General features: G+C 49.0%; 1 protein-coding gene across 5 annotated transcripts in view; it reads right to left on the bottom strand.

Annotated features, from left to right (window-relative positions):
• The window catches only part of ZNF451 (zinc finger protein 451), a 319,768-nt gene that overhangs the window by 130,087 nt on the left and 164,153 nt on the right, over nt 1-25,528 (bottom strand). For all 5 annotated transcript variants that reach the window (XM_063916733.1, XM_063916730.1, XM_063916734.1 and 2 more), the window contains 2 exons: nt 17,591-17,744; nt 15,577-15,724 (listed from right to left, as the gene is read on the bottom strand). In XM_063916733.1, the coding sequence (XP_063772803.1) occupies nt 15,577-15,724; nt 17,591-17,744 (302 nt within the window). The remainder of the gene's footprint in view (nt 1-15,576; nt 15,725-17,590; nt 17,745-25,528) is intronic.

Raw genomic sequence — 25,528 nt, 5'->3', positions numbered from 1 at the left:
GGGCTGAGACCCCGGCTGTCCCAAGGCTGCTGCGTCATTGAACCTTTCATGTAAGGAGTTGACACTGTCGGTTAAGACCTTCCACATATCCATCCAATCAGGTGTCGGCCCCGTCGGGGGCGACACCACATTAATCTGCCCCTGCTCCGCCTCCACGTAACCCTCCTCATCAAACATGTCGACACAGCCGTACCGACAAACCGCACACACACAGGGAATGCTCAGACTGAGGACAGGACCCCACAAGTCCTTTGGGGAGACAGAGAGAGAGTATGCCAGCACACACCACAGCGCTATATAACAGGGATTCACACTATAAAAAGTGATTTACCCAATAGCTGCTTAAATATCTTATTTGCGCCTAAATTTATGTGCCCCCCCTCTCTGTTTCACCCTTCTTGTATCAGGATACTGCAGGGGAGAGCCTGGGGAGCTGCTTCCAGCGGAGCTGTAAAGGGAAAATGGCGCTGGTGTGCTGAGGAAGAAGGCCCCGCCCCCTCAGCGGCGGGCTTCTGTCCCGCGTTTTCTGTAACTTAGTGGCGGGGGGTTTTACACATATACAGTTAACAGACTGTATTATGTGTATTTTATGCCAAAAGGTATTATAATTGCTGCCCAGGGCGCCCCCCCCAGCGCCCTGCACTCTACAGTGACCGGAGTGTGTGGTGTGCTGTGGGAGCAATGGCGCACAGCTGCAGTGCTGTGCGCTATCTTAATGAAGACTGGAGTCTTCTGCCGCCGATTTCATCGCTTCTCTTCTGTCTTCTGGCTCTGCAAGGCGGACGGCGGCGCGACTCCGGGAACGGACGATCGAGGTCAGGTCCTGTGTTCGAACCCTCTGGAGCTAATGGTGTCCAGTAGCCTAAGAAGCACAAGCTAGCTGCAAGGAGGTAGGTTTGCTTCTCTCCCCTCAGTCCCACGTAGCAGTGAGTCTGTTGCCAGCAGATCTCACTGAAAATTAAAAAACCTAACAAATACTTTCTTTTCTAGCAAGCTCAGGAGAGCCCACTAGGAGCACCCAGCTCTGGCCGGGCACAGATTCTAACTGAGGTCTGGAGGCGGGGCATAGAGGGAGGAGCCAGTGCACACCAGATAGTACCTAATCTTTCTTTTAGAGTGCCCAGTCTCCTGCGGAGCCCGTCTATTCCCCATGGTCCTTACGGAGTTCCCAGCATCTACTAGGACGTCAGAGAAATAACATATTGCGATATATGCAGTCTTTATTTCAGGAATGGAAAACCAATTTCCTAATTTGTCAAGAGATCCATCACATGATGTATCCCTTCAACCCACTTGTTCAACACAAGGGACTGCTCGAGATGACTTAGATTACCTCTCCACAGAATCACACCCTTTGGAAGATATACATCTCCGGGTATGAAAGGAAAGGAGCCCACATGTCTCTGTTCAAGCTAGATATATAGTATGTTAGAACATTTGCAGTATGGCTTGGACAGTGGTTTAAAGCACTGAGGGTGCAGGTTTTGGCTCTTTCCATAATTTTCTAAAGCAAGCTGGCTGCCATTGCTGAAGTACAGAGCTTCAGGGAATGCTCCATATCAAATTGAATTATGATCCCTTAGCTGCCCCTTTTGGATCTTAATTTGGTCCTATCAGCTCTTCAGAATCCAATTTTGAAAACTCTGGGTTGGGTGGATCTTTGTTTCCTGGCTTGGAAGATTTCATTGTGCTCCCTTCCTTTCTGTGAAACATTCTCTCTTCTGTTATTGTTCAGTGGGTAGTAACTGTCTCCACAAACACTTTTTACATACAGATTGCGCTAGCCCCAAGAAGTGCCCTTTACACACACATGGTATTCCAGTGCCCCCAGATGGGCTAAAAGAAACTGATCTAATTGGGAGTACCAAAAATCCTCTAATTGAAAGGATTGAAATCAGTTTAGCAAGATTTCTCAAACTCTACACAAACCATTAACTCCTATTGCTTTTCCTTAACCTGCTACTTGCACAAATACACTTTTGATCAGTTTTAAGGGTGTAGGGAACTACATTTTATCTCGCATAACTACTAATGAAACCATTTCTCAGAGCTGCTAATCTAATATTACCAGGGCAGAAAGTAGGTTCTTCAATGTCTCATCCTTACAAACTTCACGCCCAACTAATCAAAACATCTCATTCCATATTTTATACATGTACTAAATCATCTCAGCTCCATCTTACCAACAGAGAAAACCTCAACACCACCCTCCCCCCTTCCGTGGCCACTGCCTAATCCAACTTCTTCCCTGACACAGCTGCTCACATGACTGGCCATTTTAGTTACTAATTCTGGTCTCATTGTTCAAAATTATATAAAGACCACTTTGTTACCAATTAGTTACTGCTTACTACATTGTTCTCCAAACACAAAGTAACAAAAGAGGCTGCCAAAGGCATTTTCAATATCACTTTTAGCATCAGATGCGACCATACCAGCAAGTGCTTTATCTGACCTGGTCGCACAGGATGCAACCAGTCAGATAAACAGTGTTCTCAGGAGGGCGTGGCCTGGAAGTCCTGGAGAGTGCATGTGGATTTCAGAGCTCCTGATTAATTAACTCTCTTTTCAAGCCTTATACCCTCCGAGTCACCGCCAGACTGCTCCATATTACTTATAAAGAGCCTTAATAAGCTCTGGTAACTGCTGCAGGGGACCCGCGGAGTCGGGGAGTGCTTTTAAGCACTCCCGCGGATTGCGGCCTCCCCCCCCGGCCTAAAGCCTGGAGCTCGATTTTGGGGCTGGATCGCCGGAACGGGACGGACGCCCCACAAGAGCCCATCGCCTCTCTACCCTCCTACTAGAGATCCCCAGCACCTCCGGAGCCGCATCAGAGGACGACACGAGCTACTGAGACCTTCTGCTCCCCCGTACTGCGGACGGCTCGTGACCCGACGAATGCGCCCGGAGCTCAGACCGCGGACCCGCCAGCCGGAAGGAGACGGGATCAGACGTGGGCAACGGGGTAAGTCGAGAGGTTGACTCTCCCTGCACCCCTAGCCCTAAGACCCGCTCTCCGGAGCCGCAAAGAGCTGAGGCCTAGCCGCTAAGCCGGAGCCGGGACCTCGAGTGGGACGCCGGCCCGCCCACGGACCACGGATCCAGCCAGCCCACCTGGGAGCCCCCTAACAAGCCCCAGAAAGGCCCCTCTCTTCTGCTCATTCTGCAAAGGCACATTCCCAGGCCAACTTTACCGCTGCTGAATGCTGTAGCACTGAGGCTGCATGCTGTCCCCCCTCTATAGCTATCCCCACAGAGGTCGGAAACATTGCTAACACCAGATCCTGCAGGAGACCCACTCCACCTCTACATAAGTGCTCACCGGAGCTAGCTCCGAATCCAGCCGCTAACCCCCCTCTTCCGCTCCCAACTGCAATTCTCATCCACAGCTGAGTGGAGCTGCCCCGGTCACTGGCTGGTCCGTGTCCGGGACGCGCATCCGCGTTTCTGAACGGGGGTCAATGTTATAAACGGCCTCCTCAGGCCATATTTCTCCCCCCGCCGGTGAAGAGATATCGTGGTCGCTTCCGCCTGCTTCCTCCAGCCAATTTTATCCGCCCCCGCAGAGTCCCGCCAGCCTCTAAGCTTCTCCCTCTTGCTGCTTGACACCCACACATCGACATGTATTGCCCTGGACCCTTGTTTCCTACTACTCTACCAGAAGCCACCTGATGGTCATCTGAAACCAGGCCACGGGGGATGACCGCTTCCTAAGAGCCATGTCGCCTTATGTATCCTGCTGATCCTGACACACCTTGAGCTACTTGCAAACATCCTCCCTACTGTCCCCCTTCCGGAATATGAGACGTACCTCGAGATACTCTAGACGGAACAAAAACAACCAACCACGAAAAGTCACGAGATCTCAAACTGACCTGAGGCCCTTCCTCCACCCCACGATATCCCCACCGATGGAGAGCCGTTCCTCCCCCCGCTCCCCTACCTCTCCCTCAGCTTCTTCAACCTCGAATCCAGCTGATGAGATGGCCGACCTCACGGCAGCTAGTAGTCGCGAGCTCCGAGATATCCTGACCTTCATGAAGTCCCTTCCTACGAAGCAAGACCTTCAAGACACCATCAGGAACGAGCTCGCCTCCATCAAAAGCGATATAACACACCTATCTGACCGGGTGGTTACCCTAGAGGTTGACCAAGAAGCAAACGCTTCCTGTGTGTCCCAGCTGAGAGACTCTGTCCTTGCTCAGTCCAAAGAAATCCGAGCTTTACAATCCAGAATGACGGATATCGACAACAGGGGCAGACGGAACAACATCCGAGTCCGGGGTCTCCCGGAGGAGGTTCCCCAATCTGGATTAGCGGACGCCCTGTCCAAGATATTCAACAAACTTTTGGGAACAAACTCGGATAATGTCATCACTTTCGACAGAGCCCACAGGGCCCTTAAACCAAGAGGCCTCGCCACTGACCGGCCTCGTGATGTTATCTGCCGGCTCCATTACTTCGCCCAGAAGGAGGAAATCATGTTTAAAGCCAGACAGCTTGATGGTATTGATTTCAATGGCAGCTCCATAAGCCTCTATCAAGACCTTTCCTGGTACACACTCCAACAGCGGAAATCCCTAAAAACCCCTGACAGACGAACTGCGGAAACGTCAGATTCGCTACCGCTGGGGATTTCCCTTTCACCTTCAAGCCTGTTCCTCGGGGAAGTGGTACACCCTGTCCTCCCACACAGGCCTCATCCCCTTCTGCACCACCCTAGGCCTCCCTCCACTGTCCATTCCGGACTGGGAATTTCCTCTTTCAGATATACCTCCTCCTAAACGGACTTCTAACGCGGAACCATGGCAAGAGGTTCGAGGCACTGGGAGGAGATCCCAGTCTACTACATCTCCTTCCAAAACCAACTAGCTGTAAAAGACCCTTCTGATTGATATTGTTATTCCTTCCAACAGAAATGCTTGCTGTTAAAGCAATGTGGGAGGGTAATTTTCATTCTCGAATGGGACACGACGGGGTTACACGTCATTTCCCAGTTATTTAAGGAGGTCGTTGATAAATGGTTAACATTCCTGCATATGCTGACCGGCGAGGGGAGGGGGCAGCGGACTTGTTCTCTGCCCTTGTCCCCCCTCTGGCCACCCCCTCTTTATCCCCTTCCCCTCCCCCTTCTCTTGTGTCAGTTTAAATATGTTATTGCTGTTATCATGGTTCAGGTTGCGGTTCACCCCCATTCCCCCTACAATACCCGCCTCTGACTATTTGTCGGTAGGGAGACTGACGAGATTACAGCTCAGTCTCTCTCCTGCGGGTCTTTTGCTGATGTTATTACATTGTTTTTGTATTCCTTTCTCTTTTATTTCTTTTTCCATGCCTGCTCTTCCTTCTCACCCCTCCTCCTCCCTCCACTTTAAGGTCCCTATGAACATGTTCTATCTCTTTCCGCCATGAGCACCCCGGGAAAGATTAAAGTACTATCCCTCAATGCACGTGGTCTCAACTCTCCGGAGAAGAGATCCAGTCTTCTACGTCTGTTAAGGTCTGAAAGAGCAGACGTTGCATTAGTGCAGGAGACCCATTTCAAGGTCGGGATCCGTAACCCCTCTATCACCTATCGCTACTTTCCAATAGCGTTCTACAGTAACACCCCCGGTAGCAAATCCAAGGGAGTGGCTATTGTTTTCTCCAGGGATCTCCATGTCTCGGACGTAGCCGTACACAGGGTAGTTCCGGGAAGGTTCCTTATTTTGACTTGCAAGATCTCCGAGCAAATATTCACCTTTGCGGTGATGTACGCCCCTAACCAGGCCCAACTATCCTTCTTTAACTCCCACCTCCCGAAATTAGATTCCTTGATGCAAGGTGTCACGATTTTAGGTGGTGATTTCAACTGGACATTGGACCCTAATACCGACACCTCATCCCAAACCTCTAGATTTGTAGCATCTAAATACCGCCGCGTTAAACACCTATTCCACACACAACAACTGGCCGACTCCTGGAGAACCCTTAACCCCTCAGGACGTGACTACTCCTATTACTCCCATCCCCATAAGGTTTATTCCCGCATTGATTATTTATTCCTCAGCCACAGACACCTCCCACTTCTTCTAGATGCCACTATTGGCTCGATCACATGGTCTGATCATGCCCCGGTGACCCTAACCCTGACCCTCCCTCACGGCTCTCACAAACAATGGACCTGGAGACTCAATGAGTCCCTCCTATATGACACACTCTGTAAAGAAGCCTTAGACAAAACTCTAGATGATTATATTGCCACGAACGTCACAGATGATGTCTCCCATCTCACCGTGTGGGAAGCGCATAAATGTGTCCTTCGCGGTAAGTTGATACAACTGGGCACCCACAAAAAGAAACAGAGACAGTCTCTGATCACAGGTCTTTTACATAAAATCCACACCCTCGAGACATCCCACAAAGTATCCCTGTCAAATGTGACCCTGGTAGAACTGTCAGAAGCCCGCTCCCAGCTGAATAAGCTCCTCTCTAACAACATAATCCACTCCATCCGTAAATGTAAACAGAAATACTACCAGTGGGGCAACAAGCCTGGCCGAGTCCTAGCCCATGCTATACGAGCCCAACACTCGGCCTCTTTTATTGGCTCATTGAAAGACGCCGGAGGGACTCCCAAATTTAAATCACCCGAGATTGGGGCCTGTTTCGCACACTTCTACACCTTGCTCTATAATCTAGAGAACACATCCCCTGATACAGATCCCCGACTTCTACACCAAAAAATAAAGGACTACCTGAAGTCCATCGATTACCCTGTTCTTCCACCTTCGAAGCTTAATACATTAGAAGCCCCCTTCACTACCCAAGAGATAGACCGGGCCATCTCCTCTATGACGTCGGGGAAAAGCCCTGGCCCCGACGGCTTCACTATCGCATACTATAAGGTGTTTAAAGATAGACTGCTCCCTCTCCTGCTCCGTGCATTTAACTCAATTTCATCTGGCTCCCACTTTTCCCGTGACTCACTTGAGGCCCACATATCGGTGATACCGAAACAGGGCAAAGACCCTTCGGCCTGCTCCAGCTACAGACCCATCTCCCTCCTCAACGTAGACCTGAAAATCTATGCGAAGATTCTGGCAAACAGACTTAACGTACTGATCCCTCTCCTGGTCCATTGCGACCAGGTAGGTTTTGTGATGGGCCGAGAGGCCAAAGACAACACCACCAAACTCCTCAATCTTATTCACCTAGCATCCCACAGTTCTATCCCCACCATTCTGCTCTCTACCGACGCCGAAAAGGCATTCGACAGGGTCAGTTGGAAATTTATGGCGACCATCTTAGAACACATTGGCTTAGGTCCAAATGCACTCACATGGATAATGGCCCTATATGACTCCCCGACGGCAAGAGTTCGCGTAAACGGCACCCTGTCGGATCCATTTACCATAACCAATGGCACCAGGCAGGGCTGCCCACTATCTCCTTTGATTTTCGTGCTATGTATTGAGGCTTTGGCCAGGTCCATTCGGGCTAACCAGGCTATCAAAGGTCTCACCGTAGGCGATGACGAATACAAACTAGCCTTATTTGCCGACGACCTCTTGGCCATAATATCACATCCCACTGACTCCCTCCCGCACCTAATGAAAGAACTAGACCTATTTGGACACCTCTCCAATTTTAAAATGAATTATAATAAATCTAGTGCTCTTAACATTTCCGCTCCTGCAGACTCCGTTACAGCCCTTAAACGCTCTTTTCCTTTCTCGTGGCAGCCTTCCCACATAACATACCTAGGTGTTAAGTTGAGCGCTAAAGAGTCCCAGTTATTCTCACTGAACTATTTACCCCTACTGCAAACAATTCGAAATGACTACTCTAGATGGAATATGAAATTCCTATCCTGGTTCGGGAGGATAAACGTAGTTAAGATGAACACCCTCCCTAAATTATTATATGTAATGCAAACCCTCCCGATTCAAATCCCGGAGACCTGGTTTCGAACTATTTCATTCCTGATCCAACAATTTGTGTGGCAACGGAGGAGACCAAGGATTAGTCGCTCCCAATTGTCAAAACCGATTGTAAGGGGAGGCCTTCAGCTTCCCGACATAAAAAATTACTACCATGCCATCCTTTTGAATAGAGTTATAGATTGGACGAGGTACCGAGAACTTAAACAATGGGTGAAGTTGGAGGGCCTGTACGTACACCAATTCCCAGAAATATTCCCCTGGCTACCCTCCCCCCCCCAAACTGCTCAAGCCTCATCCCACCATTACTCCTACACTTGCTACGTGGAAATCAATGCGCACATTACCTTACATCTCTTCTAAATTCAGTCCCCTGACGTCCTTCCTGGCCAACCCTGAATTTGCCCCGGGAATCAATCCAGCCCACTTCTTACACTGGGCGTCAACAGGTTTGTTCAGGGTCGGCCAGATGGTGTCATCAACTGGAGTTAAGCAGTTCTCGGACCTTAGGGCAAAATGGGACATCCCCCAACAGGACTTTTGGAAATTCCTGCAAATAAGACACTTCTTGATATCTAGCTCTAGACTCCAGGAAGCCGCCAGAGAGATGACCCTTTTCGAGAAACTTTGTGTCGCCGTCCATGACCCGACTCATACTATCTCCACTCTTTACAAGATTGTCTGCAATGCCCAACCTTCCGACGCTACATCCTATGCTGTGGCATGGGAAAGAGACCTGGGCATCTCTCTATCGTGTAGAGACTGGGAAAAAATATGCTTAAAAACCCATACAAGCTCTGTTTGTGTCCAAGAAAGAGAGACTCAATATAAAGTCATGACAAGATGGTATAGACCCCCCTCCCTTCTCCATGCTATATACCCCTCCTCATCGGCACTCTGCTGGCGCTGCTCCTCCCCTTCTGGCACCCTTCTACATATTTGGTGGACATGCCCACTGATACAGCCCTTCTGGCAGGAAGTTATACACATCTCACAGTTCATCCTTAAGACCCAAATCCCACATGACCCAGCATTCTGGCTTATCAATCATTCAACAATTCCACTGTCTCAACACAAACACTCCCTACTACGACACCTAAGCAATGCAGCACGTGCTGTGATCCCAGCAAAGTGGAGAGCCCACACTCCACCCACGAGTCGTGCATGGTTCACCAAATTGAACTATTTTATGAGAATGGAGGATCTGTTCCTCTCATCGATAGGCAAATCTAGTGAATTCGACACCACATGGGCCCCTTGGTTGGAATACAAGATCTCCCAGGCTTACCTGGCTACTCCCTTGGATGGTAACTGAAATTTTTCTTCGCTATATTCCATAACCTTATTAAGTGGTAACCCCCCCTCTACATTCCTAACTCCCTCCGTCCTTCTCTTACCCTCTTCCTTTCTTACCCCACCCATCTTTCTACTTCTATCTTATCGCCTTCGGGCGCCCCTATTCTTTAACTCTTTTTATTCTATTACTCTACATATTCAAGAGTTGTGGGAGCGCCCTCACGGATACGGGATAAATTTATCTCTTACATCACTAAGTAAACGCCACCCCTAACACACCTTTGCTACCACAGGGTTGTTTACTCTTCCCTTTGACATCTGTTTAAATCGACTCATATTTAATGTATATGCACTGTTGATATTGATGTTTTTCTACCTGTATCTGTGTGGGAACTTTCCCACTATCTGTTGATGCATCTAAAACCCTTGAATAAAAACTGATTAAACAAAAAAAAACAGTGTTCTCAGCTGCAGGGAAGGGAAACTTTTGCTTTGTTTTTGGTCGTTTTATAATAAGATTTTACTCACCGGTAAATCTATTTCTCGTAGTCCGTAGTGGATGCTGGGACTCCGTAAGGACCATGGGGATTAGCGGCTCCGCAGGGGATTAGCGGCTCCGCAGGAGACTGGGCACAACTAAAGAAAGCTTTAGGACTACCTGGTGTGCACTGGCTCCTCCCACTATGACCCTCCTCCAGACCTCAGTTATGATACTGTGCCCGGAAGAGCTGACACAATAAGGAAGGATTTTGAATCCCGGGTAAGACTCATACCAGCCACACCAATCACACCGTATAACTCGTGATACTATACCCAGTTAACAGTATGAAATATAACTGAGCCTCTCAACAGATGGCTCAACAATAACCCTTTAGTTAGGCAATAACTATAAACAAGTATTGCAGACAATCCGCACTTGGGATGGGCACCCAGCATCCACTACGGACTACGAGAAATAGATTTACCAGTGAGTAAAATCTTATTTTCTCTGACGTCCTAAGTGGATGCTGGGACTCCGTAAGGACCATGGGGATTATACCAAAGCTCCCAAACGGGCGGGAGAGTGCGGATGACTCTGCAGCACCGAATGAGCAAACTCTAGGTCCTCCTCAGCCAGGGTATCAAACTTGTAGACTCTTACAAAAATGTTTTAACCCGACCAAGTAACAGCTCGGCAAAGTTGTAAAGCCGAGACCCCTCGGGCAGCCGCCCAAGAAGAGCCCACTTTCCTCGTGGAATGGGCTTTTTACAGATTTAGGGTGCGGCAGTCCAGCCGCAGAATGTGCAAGTTGAATCGTGCTACAGATCCAGCAAGCAATAGTCTGCTTAGAAGCAGGAGCACCCAGCTTGTTGGGTGCATACAGGAGAAATAGCGAGTCAGTTTTCCTGACTCCAGCTGTCCTGGAAACATATACTTTTCAGGGCCCTGACTACGTCCAGTAACTTGGAATCCTCCAAGTCCCAAGTAGCCGCAGGCACCACAATAGGTTGGTTCACATGAAAAACTGATACCACCTTAGGAAGGAATTGGGAACGAGTCCTCAATTCCCTCAATTCCGCCTTATCCATATAAAATACAGATAAGGGCTTTTGTATGACAAAGCCGCCAATTCTGATACACGCCTGGCCGACGCCAAGGCCCACAGCATGACCACTTTCCACGTGAGGTATTATAGCTCCACGGATTTAAGTGGCTCAACCCAATGCGACTTTAGGAAATCCAACACCACGTTGAGATCCCACGGTGCCACTGGAGGCACAAACGGGGGCTGACTATGCAGCACTCCCTTAACAAAAGTCTGAACTTCAGGCAGTGAAGCCAGTTCTATTTTGGAAGAAATTCGAAAGAGCCGAAATCTGGACCTTAATGGAACACAATTTTAGGCCCATAGTCCCCTCTGACTGTAGGAAGTGCAGAAATCGACCTAGCTGAAATTTCTCCTTTGGGGCCTTCCTGGCCTCACAGCACGCAACATATTTCCGCCATATGCGGTGATAATGGTTTGCGGTCACTTCTTTCCTAGCTTTAAAGAGCGTTGGGATAACTTCCTCCGGAATGCCCTTTTCCTTCAGGATCCGGCGTTCAACCGCCATGCCGTCAAACGCAGCCGCGGTACGTCTTGGAACAGACAGGCCCCCTGCTGCAGCAGGTCCTGTCTGAGCGGCAGAGGCCATGGGTCCTCTGAGATCATTTCTTGGAGTTCTGGTTACCAAGCTCTACTTGGCCAACCCGGAACAATGAGTATAGTTTTAACTCCTCTCCTTCTTATTATTCTCATTACCCTGGGTAAGAGAGGCAGAGAAGGGAACACATACACCGACTGGTACACCCACGGTATTACCAGAGCGTCCACAGCTATCGCCTGAGGGTCCTTGACCTGGTGCAATATCTTTGTAGCTTTTTGTTGAGGCAGGACGCCATCATGTCCACCTGTGGCCTTTCCCAACGGTGTACAATCATTTGGAAGACTTCTGGATGAAGTCCCCACTCTCCCGGGTGGAGGTCGTGTCTTCTGAGAAAGTCTGCTTCTCAGTTGTCTATTCCGGGAATGAACACTGCTGACAGTGCTAACACATGATTTTCCGCCCATCGGAGAATCCTTGTGGCTTCTGCCATCGCGATCCTGCTTCTTGTGCCGCCCTGTCGGTTTTCATGAGCAACCGCCGTGATGTTGTCTGACTGGATCAGCACCGGCCGGTGTTGAAGCAGGGTATAGCCTGACTTAGGGCATTGTAAATGGCCCTTAGTTCCAGAATATTTATGTGTAGGGAAGTCTCCTGACTTTTCCATAGCCTTGGAAGTTTCTTCCCTGTGTGACTGCTCCCCAGCCTCGAAGGCTGGCATCCGTGGTCACCAGGACCCAGTCCTGTATGCCGAATCTGCGGCCCCCTAGAAGATGAGCACTCTGCAGCCACCACAACAGCGACACCCTGGCCCTTGGAGACAGGGTTATCCGCCGATGCATCTGAAGATGCGACCCGGACCACTTGTCCAACAAATCCCACTGGAAAATCCTTGCATGGGACCTGGCGAATGGAATTTCTTCATAAGAAGCTACCATCTTTCCCAGGGCTCGCGTGCATTGATGCACCGACACCTGTATTTGTATTAGGAGGTCTCTGTCTAGAGACGACAACTCCTTGGACTTCTCCTCCGGGAGAAACCCTTTTTATCCTGTTCTGTGTCCAGAACCATACCCAGGAACAGTAGACGCGTCGTAGGAACCAGCTGCGACTTTGGAATATTCAGAATCCAGCCGTGCTGTTGTAGCACTTCCCGAGATAGTGCTACTCCGACGAACAACTGCTCCCTGGACCTCGCCTTTATAAGGAGATCGTCCAAGTACGGGAATATTATTTCGGCCATTACCTTGGTAAATACCTCGGTGCCGGGGACAGACCAACGGCAACGTCTGGAATTGGTAATGACAATCCTGTACCACAATTTTGAGGTACTCCTGGTGAAGCGGGTAAATAGGGACATGCAGGTAAGCATCCTTGATGTCCAGTGATACCATGAAATTCTCCAGGCTTGCAATAATAGCCCTGAGCGATTCCATTTTGAACTTGAACCTTCGTATATAAGTGTTTAAGGCTTTCAATTTTAGAATGGGTCTCACCGAACCGTCTGGTTTCGGTACCACAACATTTTGGAATAGTAACCCCGGCCTTGTTGAAGGAGGGGTACCTTGATTTCACCTGCTGGAAGTACAGCTTGTGAATTGCCGCCAGTACTACCTTTCTCCGAGGGCAGCAGGCAAGGCTGATGTGAGGTAACGGCGAGGAGGAGTCGCCTCGAACTCCAGCCTGTATCCCTGTGATACTATTTGCAGAACCTAGGGATCCACCTGTGGGCAAGCCCACTGGTCCCTGAAGTTCCCGAGACGCGCCCCTACCGCACCTGTCTCCACCTGTCGAGCCCCAGCGTCATGCGGTGGACTCAGAGGAAGTGGGGGAAGATTTTTGATCCTGGGAACTGGCTGCTGGTGCAGCTTTTTCCTTCTTCCCTTGTCTCTGTGCAGAAAGGAAGCGCCTTTGACCCGCTTGCTTTTCTGAAGCCGAAAGGACTGTACCTGAAAATACGGTGCTTTCTTAGGCTGTGAGGAAACCTGAGGTAATTTTTTTTCTTCCCAGCTGTTGCTGTGGATACGAGGTCCCAGAGACCATCCCCAAACAATTCCTCACCCTTATAAGGCAGAATCTCCATGTGCCTTTTACAGGCAGCATCACCTGTCCACTGCCGGGTTTCTAATACCCTCCTGGCAGAATGGACATTGCATTAATTCTGGATGCCAGCCGGCAAATATCCCTCTGTGCATCCTTCATATATAAGACGACGTCTTTAATATGCTCTATGTTAGCAAAATATTATCCCTGTCTAGGGTATTAATATTATCTGACAGGGTATCAGACCACGCTGCAGCAGCACTATTTATGCTGAGGCAATTGCAGGTCTCCGTATAGAACCTGAGTGTGTATATACAGACTTCAGGATAGCCTCCTGCTTTTTATCAGCAGGCTCCTTCAAGGTGGCCGTATCCTAAGACGGCAGTGCCACCTTTTTTGACAAACGTGTGAGCGCCTTATCCACCCTAGGGGATATCTCCCAACGTGACCTATCCTCTGGCGGGAAAGGGTACGCCATCAGTAAGTTTTTAGAAAATACCAGTTTCTTATTGTGGGAACCCACGCTTCTTTACACACTTCATTCACTCATCTGATGGGGGAACAAAACACTGGCTGCTTTTTCTCCCCAAAAATAAAACCCCTTTTATGTGGTACTTGGGTTCATGTCAGAAATGTGTAACACATTTTTTATTGCCGAGATCATGTAACGGATGTTCCTAGTGGATTGTGTATATATCTCAACCTCGTCGACACTGGAGTCAGACTCCGTGTCGACATCTGTGTCTGCCATCTGAGGTAACGGGCGTTTTTTTGAGCCCCTGATGGCCTTTGAGACGCCTGGGCAGGCGCGGGCTGAGAAGCCGGCTGTCCCACAGCTGTTACGTCATTCAGCCTTTTATGTAAGGAGTTGACATTGTCGGTTAATACCTTCCACCTATCCATTCACTCTGGTGTCGGCCCCACAGGGGGCGACATCCCATTTATCGGCCTCTGCTCCGCCTCCACGTAACCTTCCTCATCCAACATGTCGACACAGCCGTACCGACACACCGCACACACACAGGGAATGCTCTGACTGAGGACAGGACCCCACAAAGTCCTTTGGGGAGACAGAGAGAGAGTATGCCAGCACACACCAGAGCGCTATATAATGCAGGGATTAACACTATAACTGAGTGATTTTTCCCCCAATAGCTGCTTGTATACATATAGTTGCGCCTAAATTTAGTGCCCCCCTCTCTTTTTAACCCTTTGAGCCTGAAAACTACAGGGGAGAGCCTGGGGAGCTGTCTTCCAGCTGCACTGTGAAGAAAAAATGGCGCCAGTGTGCTGAGGGAGATAGCCCCGCCCCTTTTTCGGCTGACTTTTCTCCCGCTTTTTTATGGATTCTGGCAGGGGTAATTTATCACATATATAGCCCTGGGACTATATATTGTGATGATTTGCCAGCCAAGGTGTCTTATATTGCCCTCAGGGCGCCCCCCCCCCCAGCGCCCTGCACCCATCAGTGACCGGAGTGTGAGGTGTGCATGAGGAGCAATGGCGCACAGCTGCAGTGCTGTGCGCTACCTTGGTGAAGACTGAAGTCTTCTGCCGCCGATTTTCTGGAACACTTCTTGCTTCTGGCTCTGTAAGGGGGCCGGCGGCGCGGCTCCGGGAACGAACACCACGGTCGGGTCCTGCGGTCGATCCCTCTGGAGCTAATGGTGTCCAGTAGCCTAAGAAGTCCAAACTACCACCTGTTAGGTAGGTTCGCTTCTTCTCCCCTTAGTCCCTCGCTGCAGTGAGTCTGTTGCCAGCAGATCTCACTGTAAAATAAAAAACCTAAATATACTTTCTTTCTAGGAGCTCAGGAGAGCCCCTAGTGTGCATCCAGCTCAGCCGGGCACAAGAATCTAACTGAGGTCTGGAGGAGGGTCATAGAGGGAGGAGCCAGTGCACACCAGGTAGTCCTAAAGCTTTCTTTAGTTGTGCCCAGTCTCCTGCGGAGCCGCTAATCCCCATGGTCCTTACGGAGTCCCAGCATCCACTTAGGACGTCAGAGAAAATAAAATGCAAATAAATCATTCTTATTTGGGGACAGCAGCTAAATAAACCATAGCCTCTATTTAACCATATATACATTATTACATTATCTTAGAACTTCGTCTTATGCTGGGCATACACGCTACAATTATCTGGCTGATCCGCTCGATATCAGCACCACACACAAAATGTCACAAACACTCACCTGAAGTGAGCAGTGAGTTCCACATGAGAGCGTAGCTCACGACGACAAGATGTACAGACAATTTGGAAAGGAATGTCCTTACAAAGAGCAATCAAAACTTTCTTAGCAAATGATGGAATGGGTATGGGACATGGGACTCCCTTGGTATCTGCAGTAAAATAAAAACTTCCAAGAATTAAAGTTTTATTAACAACTGCAAGGAATAAATAGAACAAAGAGTAATTGGAAAAAAAATATTGTAATTTTAGTCACACATTTTTTTCCCCCCAACAATAACTTATCAAGTGATACAATAAAAACGCTAAACTCAAGGGGATATTTAATCAAAGCTTGGCAAAATCCAAAGTGGAAAGAGAGAGTAATAACCAATCAGCGTCTGACATGTTACAGGCTGTGTTTGAAAAATGTCAGTTAGGACCTGATTGGTTGGTACTTCCTCTCTCCATGCTTTGATAAAGCTCCCACTCAGTAAAATGTAAGAACAGCTACAACTACTGAGGGTGTGAGACACTTGACCTCTAATTCCACAAGCTTTATGAAGCAAACTGGTCACAGAGTGAATTGACAAATTGCACTGAGCCAGCTGTTTAAATGCTAGGCAGGACAACTGGAATCCAACACAAAGCATTTGTGAACAATTCTGGGTAAAATATGGTAATGAAGTGTTAAGTTTAAGAATATGACTGCCAAGGGATACCCAAATAAAGCATACAATGAAACACTGTGGGCGGCATCCTATTACCCCCGATACCATTTCAGCCGGTCGAAACGGCCGGATATCATGATTAATGACCGATGGTTATTATTGCGATATCCAACTAGAGGTATTTATAAACAGCCAAAATTGGACCTGCAATCACACAAAAACACTTGGGATCGGGGATAATGTATATTTTTGCATGGAATGCTCTTTCAAAGTTACATTCAGTGTTATCTTGTTTTTTGGGGGGAAAGCGTCCTTACCAGTGGCGCAACACCTGAGCCCGCAGCCAGCTGCTGTCAATCTAAACTACTCTCTGCATGATTAGTGGAGAATAAGTCTGCAGCAGCTTACTGCAGCGTCATGTGACTGTCTCTACTCAGCATAGCGAGGTCATGTAGTCTACAAGAAGAGGGAGTGCGCTTTGAGCTCTCCCTCCTTCCTCTGCGGATAGGACGGAAGTGTAAAGATAAGTAAAAGAGGTCGAAATGTTAATGTTTGAACTTCTGCAACAATAATTTATGACCGAAACTAGATAGGTCTCTGTAGATAAATATTTGGCAATGGAGAGATACTGTAAGCACTGTGGAACTAGTGCTAGCATGAGGTCATGCCTTTGACTTTTAAATCCACAACAACCTGAAATCCACTTACCTGGTAACAATTTTAAGATAGTTAATAAAAAGCACATACAGTACCTAGTAATGCCTAGCTGCAAGACCCTGCCTGTGCAGTATGTAGGAGGCCGCTGGAGAAGGTCTGCAGGGATATACTGTGGAAAATGCAGGACTATGGGCACAAGGGACTGTTTTGGAGCAAGAGAGGCACGCAAGACCATTTTGAGAGGAGGGATGTGGTCGTTTACAAGGTAACTTTCAGTAATTTTACATTTTTTAAATCAGTGGTAAAGTGAAGCCCCACGTTAAAAGTTGGTGGGCTGCTGGTGTGGTGATTGAAAGCTATCAGGTTGCACATTGCTTACAAAGCTTACAAACACATTGGACAGACGTAGGACATTGGGGCAGATGTATTAACCTGGAGAAGAAGGCATAAGGAAGTGATAAACCAGTGATATGTGCAAGGTGATAAATGCACCAGCCAATCAGATCCTAACTGTTAATTTACATATTGGAGCTGATTGGCTAGTGCCTTTATCACCTTGCACATATCACTGCTTTATCACTTCCTTAAGGCTTCTCCAGGTTAATACATCTGCCCCATTGTTTCCTATGACCATGTAAAGGTACTGCCTGATGTAGAAATACAGAACAGCCATTGTTCACAACACTCACAGAAATTCAATTCTCCACATACCTTTAAAAACAATAGTATGGACGAAGTGGTTGCTTGCAGACATGTGCTTCAGACATTCATCTCTTTGGTAAAACAGAAGGAAACAGCTAGGACAGGCAAAGCACTGGATAACAAGTGGTGGAAGATTTCTTTCATGGCCATCTGCCAGCTCAGCCTAAACAAAGTAAGACAAAACATACGGTAACGCTGGAACAACTATTGAGATGCGCTCTGTTATCAATGTGACACTAGTGCAAGCCACTTTGAAAAAAACGAGTTTTATGGTAAGAACTTTCCTTTGTTAAAACTCTTTCTGCGAGGTACACTGGGCTCCACAAGGTTAGACATTGGGGTGTAGAGTAGGATCTTGATCCGAGGTACCAACAGGCTCAAAAGCTTCGACTGTTTCCAAGATGCATAGCGCCGCCACCTCTATAACCCCGCCTCCCTGCACAGGAGCTCAGTTTTTTAGTTAACCAGCCCAATGCAGTAGCAGGAAAAGAGACAACAGTTAGTAGCCGCAAACACCACATTCTCACGACAGGAGAAGTGTCAGCGGCTAATGCCATACCAACCCATAGAAGCTAAGTGCGTCAGGTTGGGCGCCTTGTGGAGCCCAGTGTACCTCGCAGAAAGAATTATAACAAAGGTAAGTTCTTACCATAAAACTCGTTTTCTGCTGCGGGGTACACTGGGCTCCACAAGGATAGACATTGGGGATGTCCTAAAGCAGTTCCTTATGGGAGGGGATGCACTGTAGCGGGCACAAGAACCCGGCATGCAAAGGAAGCATCCTGGGAAGCGGCAGTATCAAAGGCATAGAACCTAATGAACGTGTTCACTGAGGACCACGTAGCCGCCTTGCAAGGGTTGCACCACGGCGGGCCGCCCAAGAAGGTCCAACAGACAGAGTACAATGGCCCGTAATGTGAGCAGGAGCTGACAGACCAGCCTTCACATAAGCATGTGCAATCACCATTCTAATCCATCTGGCCAAAGTTTGCTTGTGAGCAGGCCAGCCACGTTTGTGAAAACCAAACAGAACAAAGAGAGAATCAGTTTTCCTAATAGAAGTAGTTCTCTTCACATAAATACGGAGAGCCCGTACCACATCCAAAGACCACTCTTTGGGAGACAAGTCAGGAGAGACCAGGGCCGGAACCACAATCTCCTGATTAAGGTGGAACGAAGATACCACCTTAGGTAAATATCCGGGACGAGTTCGAAGAACCGCCCGGTCACGGTGAAAAATCAGATATGGGGAACTACTGGACAAGGCACCCAAATCCGACACTCTTCTAGCGGATGTAATAGCCAGCAAAAACACCACCTTAAGGGAAAGCCACTTAAGGTCCCAGAGGTTCAAACGGAAACTCTTGCAATGCCTCCAACACCACCGACAAGTCCCAAGGAGCCACAGGCGGGACATAGGGAGGTTGGATACGCAACACACCCTGAGTAAAGGTATGAACATCAGGCAAGGTCGCAATTTTTCTCTGAAACCACACAGACAAGGCAGAAATATGAACCTTGAGGGAGGCCAAACGAAGGCCTAAATCTAGGCCCTGCTGAAGAAAAGCCAAAAGTTTGGCTGTACTAAACTTGGAAGCGTCATAACTGTTAGATGCACACCAAACAAAGTAAGAATGCCAGACCCTATAGTAAATCCGAGCAGAAGCCGGTTTCCGGGCCAGCAACATAGTTTTAATGACCGCCTCAGAAAACCCTTTAGCCCTCAAGACGGAAGCTTCAAGAACCACGCCGTCAAAGACAGTCGGGCCAGGTCCTGGTAGACACAGGGGCCCCGAACGAGGAGATCTGGGCGTTGTGGAAGTAGAATCGGACGCTCTGACGATAGGCCTTGCAGGTCTGAGAACCAATGCCGTCTGGGCCACGCTGGAGCTATGAGAAGCAGGATTCCTCCTTCTTGCTTGAACTTCCGAATTACCCTGGGCAGGAGTGACACCGGAGGGAACACATACAGCAGCCAAAAGTTCCATGGCACCGCCAGCGCATCCACGAATGCTGCTTGAGGATCCCTTGTCCTTGCTCCGAAGACTGGAACCTTGTGATTGTGTCGAGACGCCATCAGATCTACATCTGGAAGGCCCCACCTTTCCACTATGAGTTGAAACATCTGGATGGAGGCCCCACTCTCTGGCGTGTACGTCCTGACGACTGAGGAAGTCCGCTTTCCAATTCAGGACTCCCGGAATGAATAATGTCGATATGGCCGGTAGATGGCGTTCCGCCCATTGAAGAATCTGTGAAACTTCCTTCATTGCCAAGCGGCTGCGAGTGCCGCCTTGATGGTTTATGTAAGCCACTGTTGTGGCGTTGTCCGACTGTACTTGAAGAGGACGGTTCTGTAGTAAATGCTGGGCCAGGTTCAAAGAGTTGAAGACCGCCCGCAATTCCAGAACGTTGATCGGGAGGAGAGAATCCTCCTTGGTCCACGACCCTGAAGGGAGTGTTGCTCCAACACCGCGCCCCAACCCCTTAGACTGGCATCCGTCGTCAACAGGACCCAGTCGGATATCCAGAAGGGACGGCCCCTGCACAATCGTTGGTCCTGGACCTCCGGAGTCAATGAGATCATGCGAGACCTGATCCGGTGAGGCAGGCCGACCCACTTGACCAGAATCAGCCTCTGGAGGGGGCGAGAATGGAATTGAGCATACTCCACCATGTCGAATGCTGACACCGTGAGGCCCAGCACCTGCATCGCCGAATGTATCGACACTTGCGGACGAAAGAGGAAGCAACGAAGCTTGCCCTGAAGCTTCAGGACTTTCTCCTGAGACAACAACCACCGCTGGTTGTGAGTGTCCAATAGCGCTCCCAGGTGCACCATGCTCTGAGCAGGGACAAGGGAGGACTTCTTCCAGTTGATGAGCCACCCGGCTTGCAGAAACCGGACAGTCAGATCCAATTGACGTAAGAGAATTTCTGGGGAATTTGCCAGGATCAACAAGTCGTCCAGATACGGTAGGATCCTGACCCCTTGAAGGCGGAGTTTCCGCCATCATCACCGCCATAACTTTGGTGAAGACTCGCGGAGCCGTGGTTAAACCAAAAGGTAACGCCCGAAACCGATAATGGAGGTTGCCAACCGCAAACCTCGAGTATTGCTGATGTGACGCTGCTATAGGAATATGCAGGTAAGCATCCTGTATATCCAGGGAGACCATATAATCCCCAGGTTCCAAGGCCAGAACAATAGAGCGAAGGGTTTCCATACGGAATTAGGAGATTCTCACAAATTTATTCAATGCCTTGAGGTTGAGAATGGGCCGGGAGGACCCATTTGGTTTCGGGACTAGAAACAGCGGAGAATAGTACACCTGGCCCCTCTGAGCAAGAGGCACCTGTACTACCACTCCTGTGTCCAGGAGGGTCTGTACCACCGAATGTAGAGTGTCTGCCTTCACCTGATCCGAAGGGACATCTGTCAGGCAAAATCGGCGAGGGGGACGGTTTTTAAAGGCTATGGCGTAACCCCGAGTGATGACTTCCCGTACCCAGGCATCTGAAGTGGTCTTCAACCATTCCTGGGTATACCCTAGAAGCCGGTCCCCCAGGGGGAGGCCCGCCCCGTCATGTGATAGGCTTATCGGTCTTGGAAGCTGGCCCAGGCTCTTTTAGGTTTGGAAGTGCGGGCCTGTTTGTGGTACGCCTGACCTTTTGCTTTACCTGAAGGACGAAAGGGGCGAAAGGAAGTACTTTTAGCCTTCGGCACAGAAGGAGCCGTACTTGGCAGACAGGCAGTTTTGGCAGAAGCCAAATCAGCCACTATCTTATTTAAGTCCTCCCCAAACAGAATATCTCCCTTAAAAGGGAGTACCTCCAGGGCTTTTCTAGAATCCAGATCCACGGACCAGGATCTCAGCCACAATATCCGGCGGGCCAGGACTGACGTAGTAGAAGCCTTGGCTGCTAGAATACCGGCATCAGAAGCCGCCTCTTTAATATAGTGAGAAGCTGTGACAATATATGACAAGCACTGTCTAGCGTGGTCAAAAGAGATTTCAGCTTTCAACTCTAGGGCCCACGCTTCAATAGTTTCTGCAGCCCATGTCGCTGCAATAGTGGGCCTTTGCGCAGCACCCGTGAGGGTGTAAACCGCTTTCAGACAACCCTCCATACGTTTATCCGTAGGCTCTTTCAGAGACGTGACGGTAGTGACCGGGTAGAGCTGAGGAAACCACCATCCTTGCCACATGCGAGTCCACTGGAGGAGGTGTCTCCCAATTTTTTGACAGCTCTGGCGCGAGGGGATAGCGAGCCAGCATCTTTTTGTGAGAAACAAACTTCTTCCCTGGATTTTCCCAGGATTCCTGACGTATATCCACCAGGTGATCAGAATGAGGTAAAACTTGTTTAACCACCTTCTGACGCTTGAACCTATCTGGTTTCTTAGGAGGGACAGATGGCTCGGGATCATCTGTAATCTGTAGAATCAACTTAATATCCTCCAAAAGATCAGGAACATCCACTTGTGAACTACCCTCCCTATCAGCAGTATCTGTGTCAGAATCTGTGGGGTCAGTGTAAGCGTCATCTTCATCAGACGAGGTGTCAATGACAGCAGTGGATTGTGAGGAGGTAATAGCTCGCTTAGTGGACTCCTTGGTCTTATGCGAGCGAGGGTCAGACTTTTTAGTAGTCAAAGACTGGTTCAATTTCTTCAATTGAGCAGACAGGATATCTGCCCACGGCGGGCTAGCCGCGGGGACCACAAACGGTTGAATCGGCATAGGAGGTCCCATAGGGGGCGTTAGTTTAGTAACTAGCGTATTCAGAAGTGTGGAGAAAGTAGCCCACGGCGGGTCATTATGGACCCCCGTTGCCACAGTCCCACTGGGGGGGCAAAGAGCCCCCAGAACCAGGGCCCTCAGCTGCTATATTATCCCCATAGGGATCTGTGGCGTCAGCAACACCGGTAGTGTGTTCAGCCCCAGTACCGTTACCCTCAGAAGCAGACATGATATAACTTGCAAGTAACAGTACAGTTATCGGCAGCACAATACCTCTTGCCCAAACCCCTGCACAGTGTAGTCAGCACAAGCAGGGATATAGGAGAGATCTGGTGACTAAAATCACAGAGAAAAATACAATTACAGTATTTCTTGTGAATATCCTATATTACAGTATTATAAACCTGACGCACCAAGCCCCCTCAGGTTATAGAATATAGGGATAGAAAGTTGAGTGAGAGACACGAAATGAAATTCACCCAGCAAGCTAATGCACACACATGTAGTCACAGTTATACCATGCAGAGGTTATTACCAACAATAATACTGCACTGGACTAGCTTATATATAGCTATGTAGTCAACAGCAAAAAAAAAAACTGTCTGTATATCACAGGGCACTTGTACCAGAGAACCCTGACTAAATGCACTTTTTCTTAACTATCACTGTCTAGATGACATGTAGAATACTTAAGTGTCTTGTAAAGTCACAGGGCTGACTATCAGGCGGCTTTACAAAGGAGGATTTACCCAAGCAGTCCCAGGAACAGTGTAGCTGAGAGAAATGGCGCCCACACACTGACAGGGAGTGAGGGAGAGACAGATATGCAGCTCCAGGGCGGAAACGCTTACTGTAAATGGCGCCCTGGGACTGGGGGAGGGGCTCCAGGTCTAAGCCTTATCCCCTCTGCTGGCAAAACCACGTGGTACTGCGGGCTACTTGTAAAAAGGTTTAGAGAGAAAACCTGACCTGCACCCATGCCCTGGTGATCTAGTGGGATCGCATGTATGCCACAGTGTCCACCGCCAGCGCTCGCGGCGCGCCTCCAACCGACTGCGCCGGATCACGATACAGCACGGGTCCCGCGAGCGGGACCCACTCACCACCTCCCGTAGCGCGGCCACGCGATCCCGGAGAGCCCCAGTCGTGTGTGCCTGACAGGAAGAAAACTGGAGCCTCCCGCTGCAGTTACCCGGCAACCAGGGTGCGGGAGTGTACAGCGCCGCTAGGAAGAGATGGAGCTGCAGCAGTGAATGTCTCCTGACATCTACACACTGCTGCAGCCCTTGAAGTCTTCACTTTTCTTCTTAAAAAGCTCTTCTTTAGGGCTGCTAGGAGCAGCCCCTCTGTTAAGTGCCTATCATCAACTACAAAACGGAGCTCCTCTGCAGGGAGGTGGGGTTATAGAGGAGGCGGCGCTATACATCTTGTGAACAGTCAAAACTTTGAGCCTGTTGGTGCCTCAGATCAAGATCCTACTCTACATCCCAATGTCTATCCTTGTGGAGCCCAGTGTACCCCGCAGCAGAAAAAACACAAAGCTGCTCATAGGGTCAGATTCCATTAGCAGTGTGGCCAAGAGTGGCTAGGAAAACTCTGCGTTACTTATACCCTCTGGGGATTACAGAACTAGGTAACCCACAGATTCTGGGCACTTCATCTGAAATCTATGGGTTAATGCACGTCAGTGGCAGGCGTTCCACACAGGGAAACGGACTAGTTTTTAAACCCAGAGTTACAACCACACAACAAGTGCCACGGCTAATGTAATACACCCCCATAGTGGTTGAATTTGACGGCTTGGGAGAGGAAATACCCAAGATTCGCTTTTCTTTATGAGCCACAGTAGAAAGACAAGGGGAGATTCAGCAGTGCATTTTCCTCACAAATTCTTTCAGAAACCCCACTGTGGCAAAAAGCTCAGTGAAACCTCTTTTACATCAGCACCAATGGGAACCTTTATGCAGCACACAAAGCGCTGACCTGACACCTTCCAAACAAAGATACTTTCTACTCTACCACAAATGCTCTGGTATCCTAATCAAAAGGCTGAGAGGGTCAACTCATGTTTTTTTGGGTTTGGGTAAGGTACTTGGAAAAGGGTTAGCGTTAGGCTGCAGAAGGGGACAGTTAGGGTTAGACACCAGGGAAAGTGTTAGGATTACAGTTAAAATAACACAAAAAGAAAACACCACATGTCGACCATTTGCACACAGACCTTTTGACCCAGTTAACCTAAATCCATGTTGACCATTTAACAGTCGTCCTTTTGACCATGTCGATCATCTGGTGTTGAGTTATTGACTATCTAGACCAGTGATGGCTAACCTTGACACTCCAGGTTGTTGAACTACACATCCCAGCATGCCCTGCTACAGTTTTGCTATTTGGCCATGCTAAAACTGATGCAGAGAATGCTGGGATGTGTAGTTCAACAACAGCTGGAGTGTCAAGGTTAGCCATCACTGATCTAGACTCTATCAAACTTTTAATCCACACCCAAATGCTCTTATCTGGCACACAGCTGGTACCCTGCAACAAGGGCCACTCTGGCCAACAAATACAGGAAGGGGGTTCTCCAAACATTTTAAAGGAGGACTGGTGGAGTCCATAGCATCAACATTCCAGCTATCATTATTTATTTTTCTCTTACGTCCTAGAGGATGCTGGGGACTCCGTAAGGACCATGGGGCATAGACAGGCTCCGCAGGAGACATGGGCACTATAAAGAACTTTAGATGGGTGTGCACTGGCTCCTCCCCTTATGCCCCTCCTCCAGACCTCAGTTAGATCCTGTGCCCAGAGGAGACTGGGTGCATTACAGGGGAGCTCTCCTGAGTTTCTCTGAAAAATAATTTGTTAGGTTTTTTATTTTCAGGGAGCTCTGCTGGCAACAGGCTCCCTGCATCATGGGACTTAGGGGAGAGAAGCAGACCTACTTAAATGATAGGCTCTGCTTCTTAGGCTACTGGACACCATTAGCTTCAGAGGGTCGGAACGCAGGTCTCATCCTCGCCGTTCGTCCCGGAGCCGCGCCGCCGTCCTCCTCGCAGAGCCGGAAGATAGAAGCCGGGTGAGTATAAGAAGAAAGAAGACTTCAAAGGCGGCAGAAGACTTCAGATCTTCTCTGAGGTAACGCGCAGCGGTAACGCTGCGCCCAACCCACACACAACACACACTGCAGGCACGGATGGGTGCAGGG

Source organism: Pseudophryne corroboree, chromosome 4 (genome assembly GCF_028390025.1).
Source record: "Pseudophryne corroboree isolate aPseCor3 chromosome 4, aPseCor3.hap2, whole genome shotgun sequence".
Taxonomy (NCBI): Eukaryota; Metazoa; Chordata; class Amphibia; order Anura; family Myobatrachidae; genus Pseudophryne; species Pseudophryne corroboree.
Note: the sequence above shows the minus strand (reverse complement) of the source record. Positions and strands in the feature narration are given on the sequence as shown.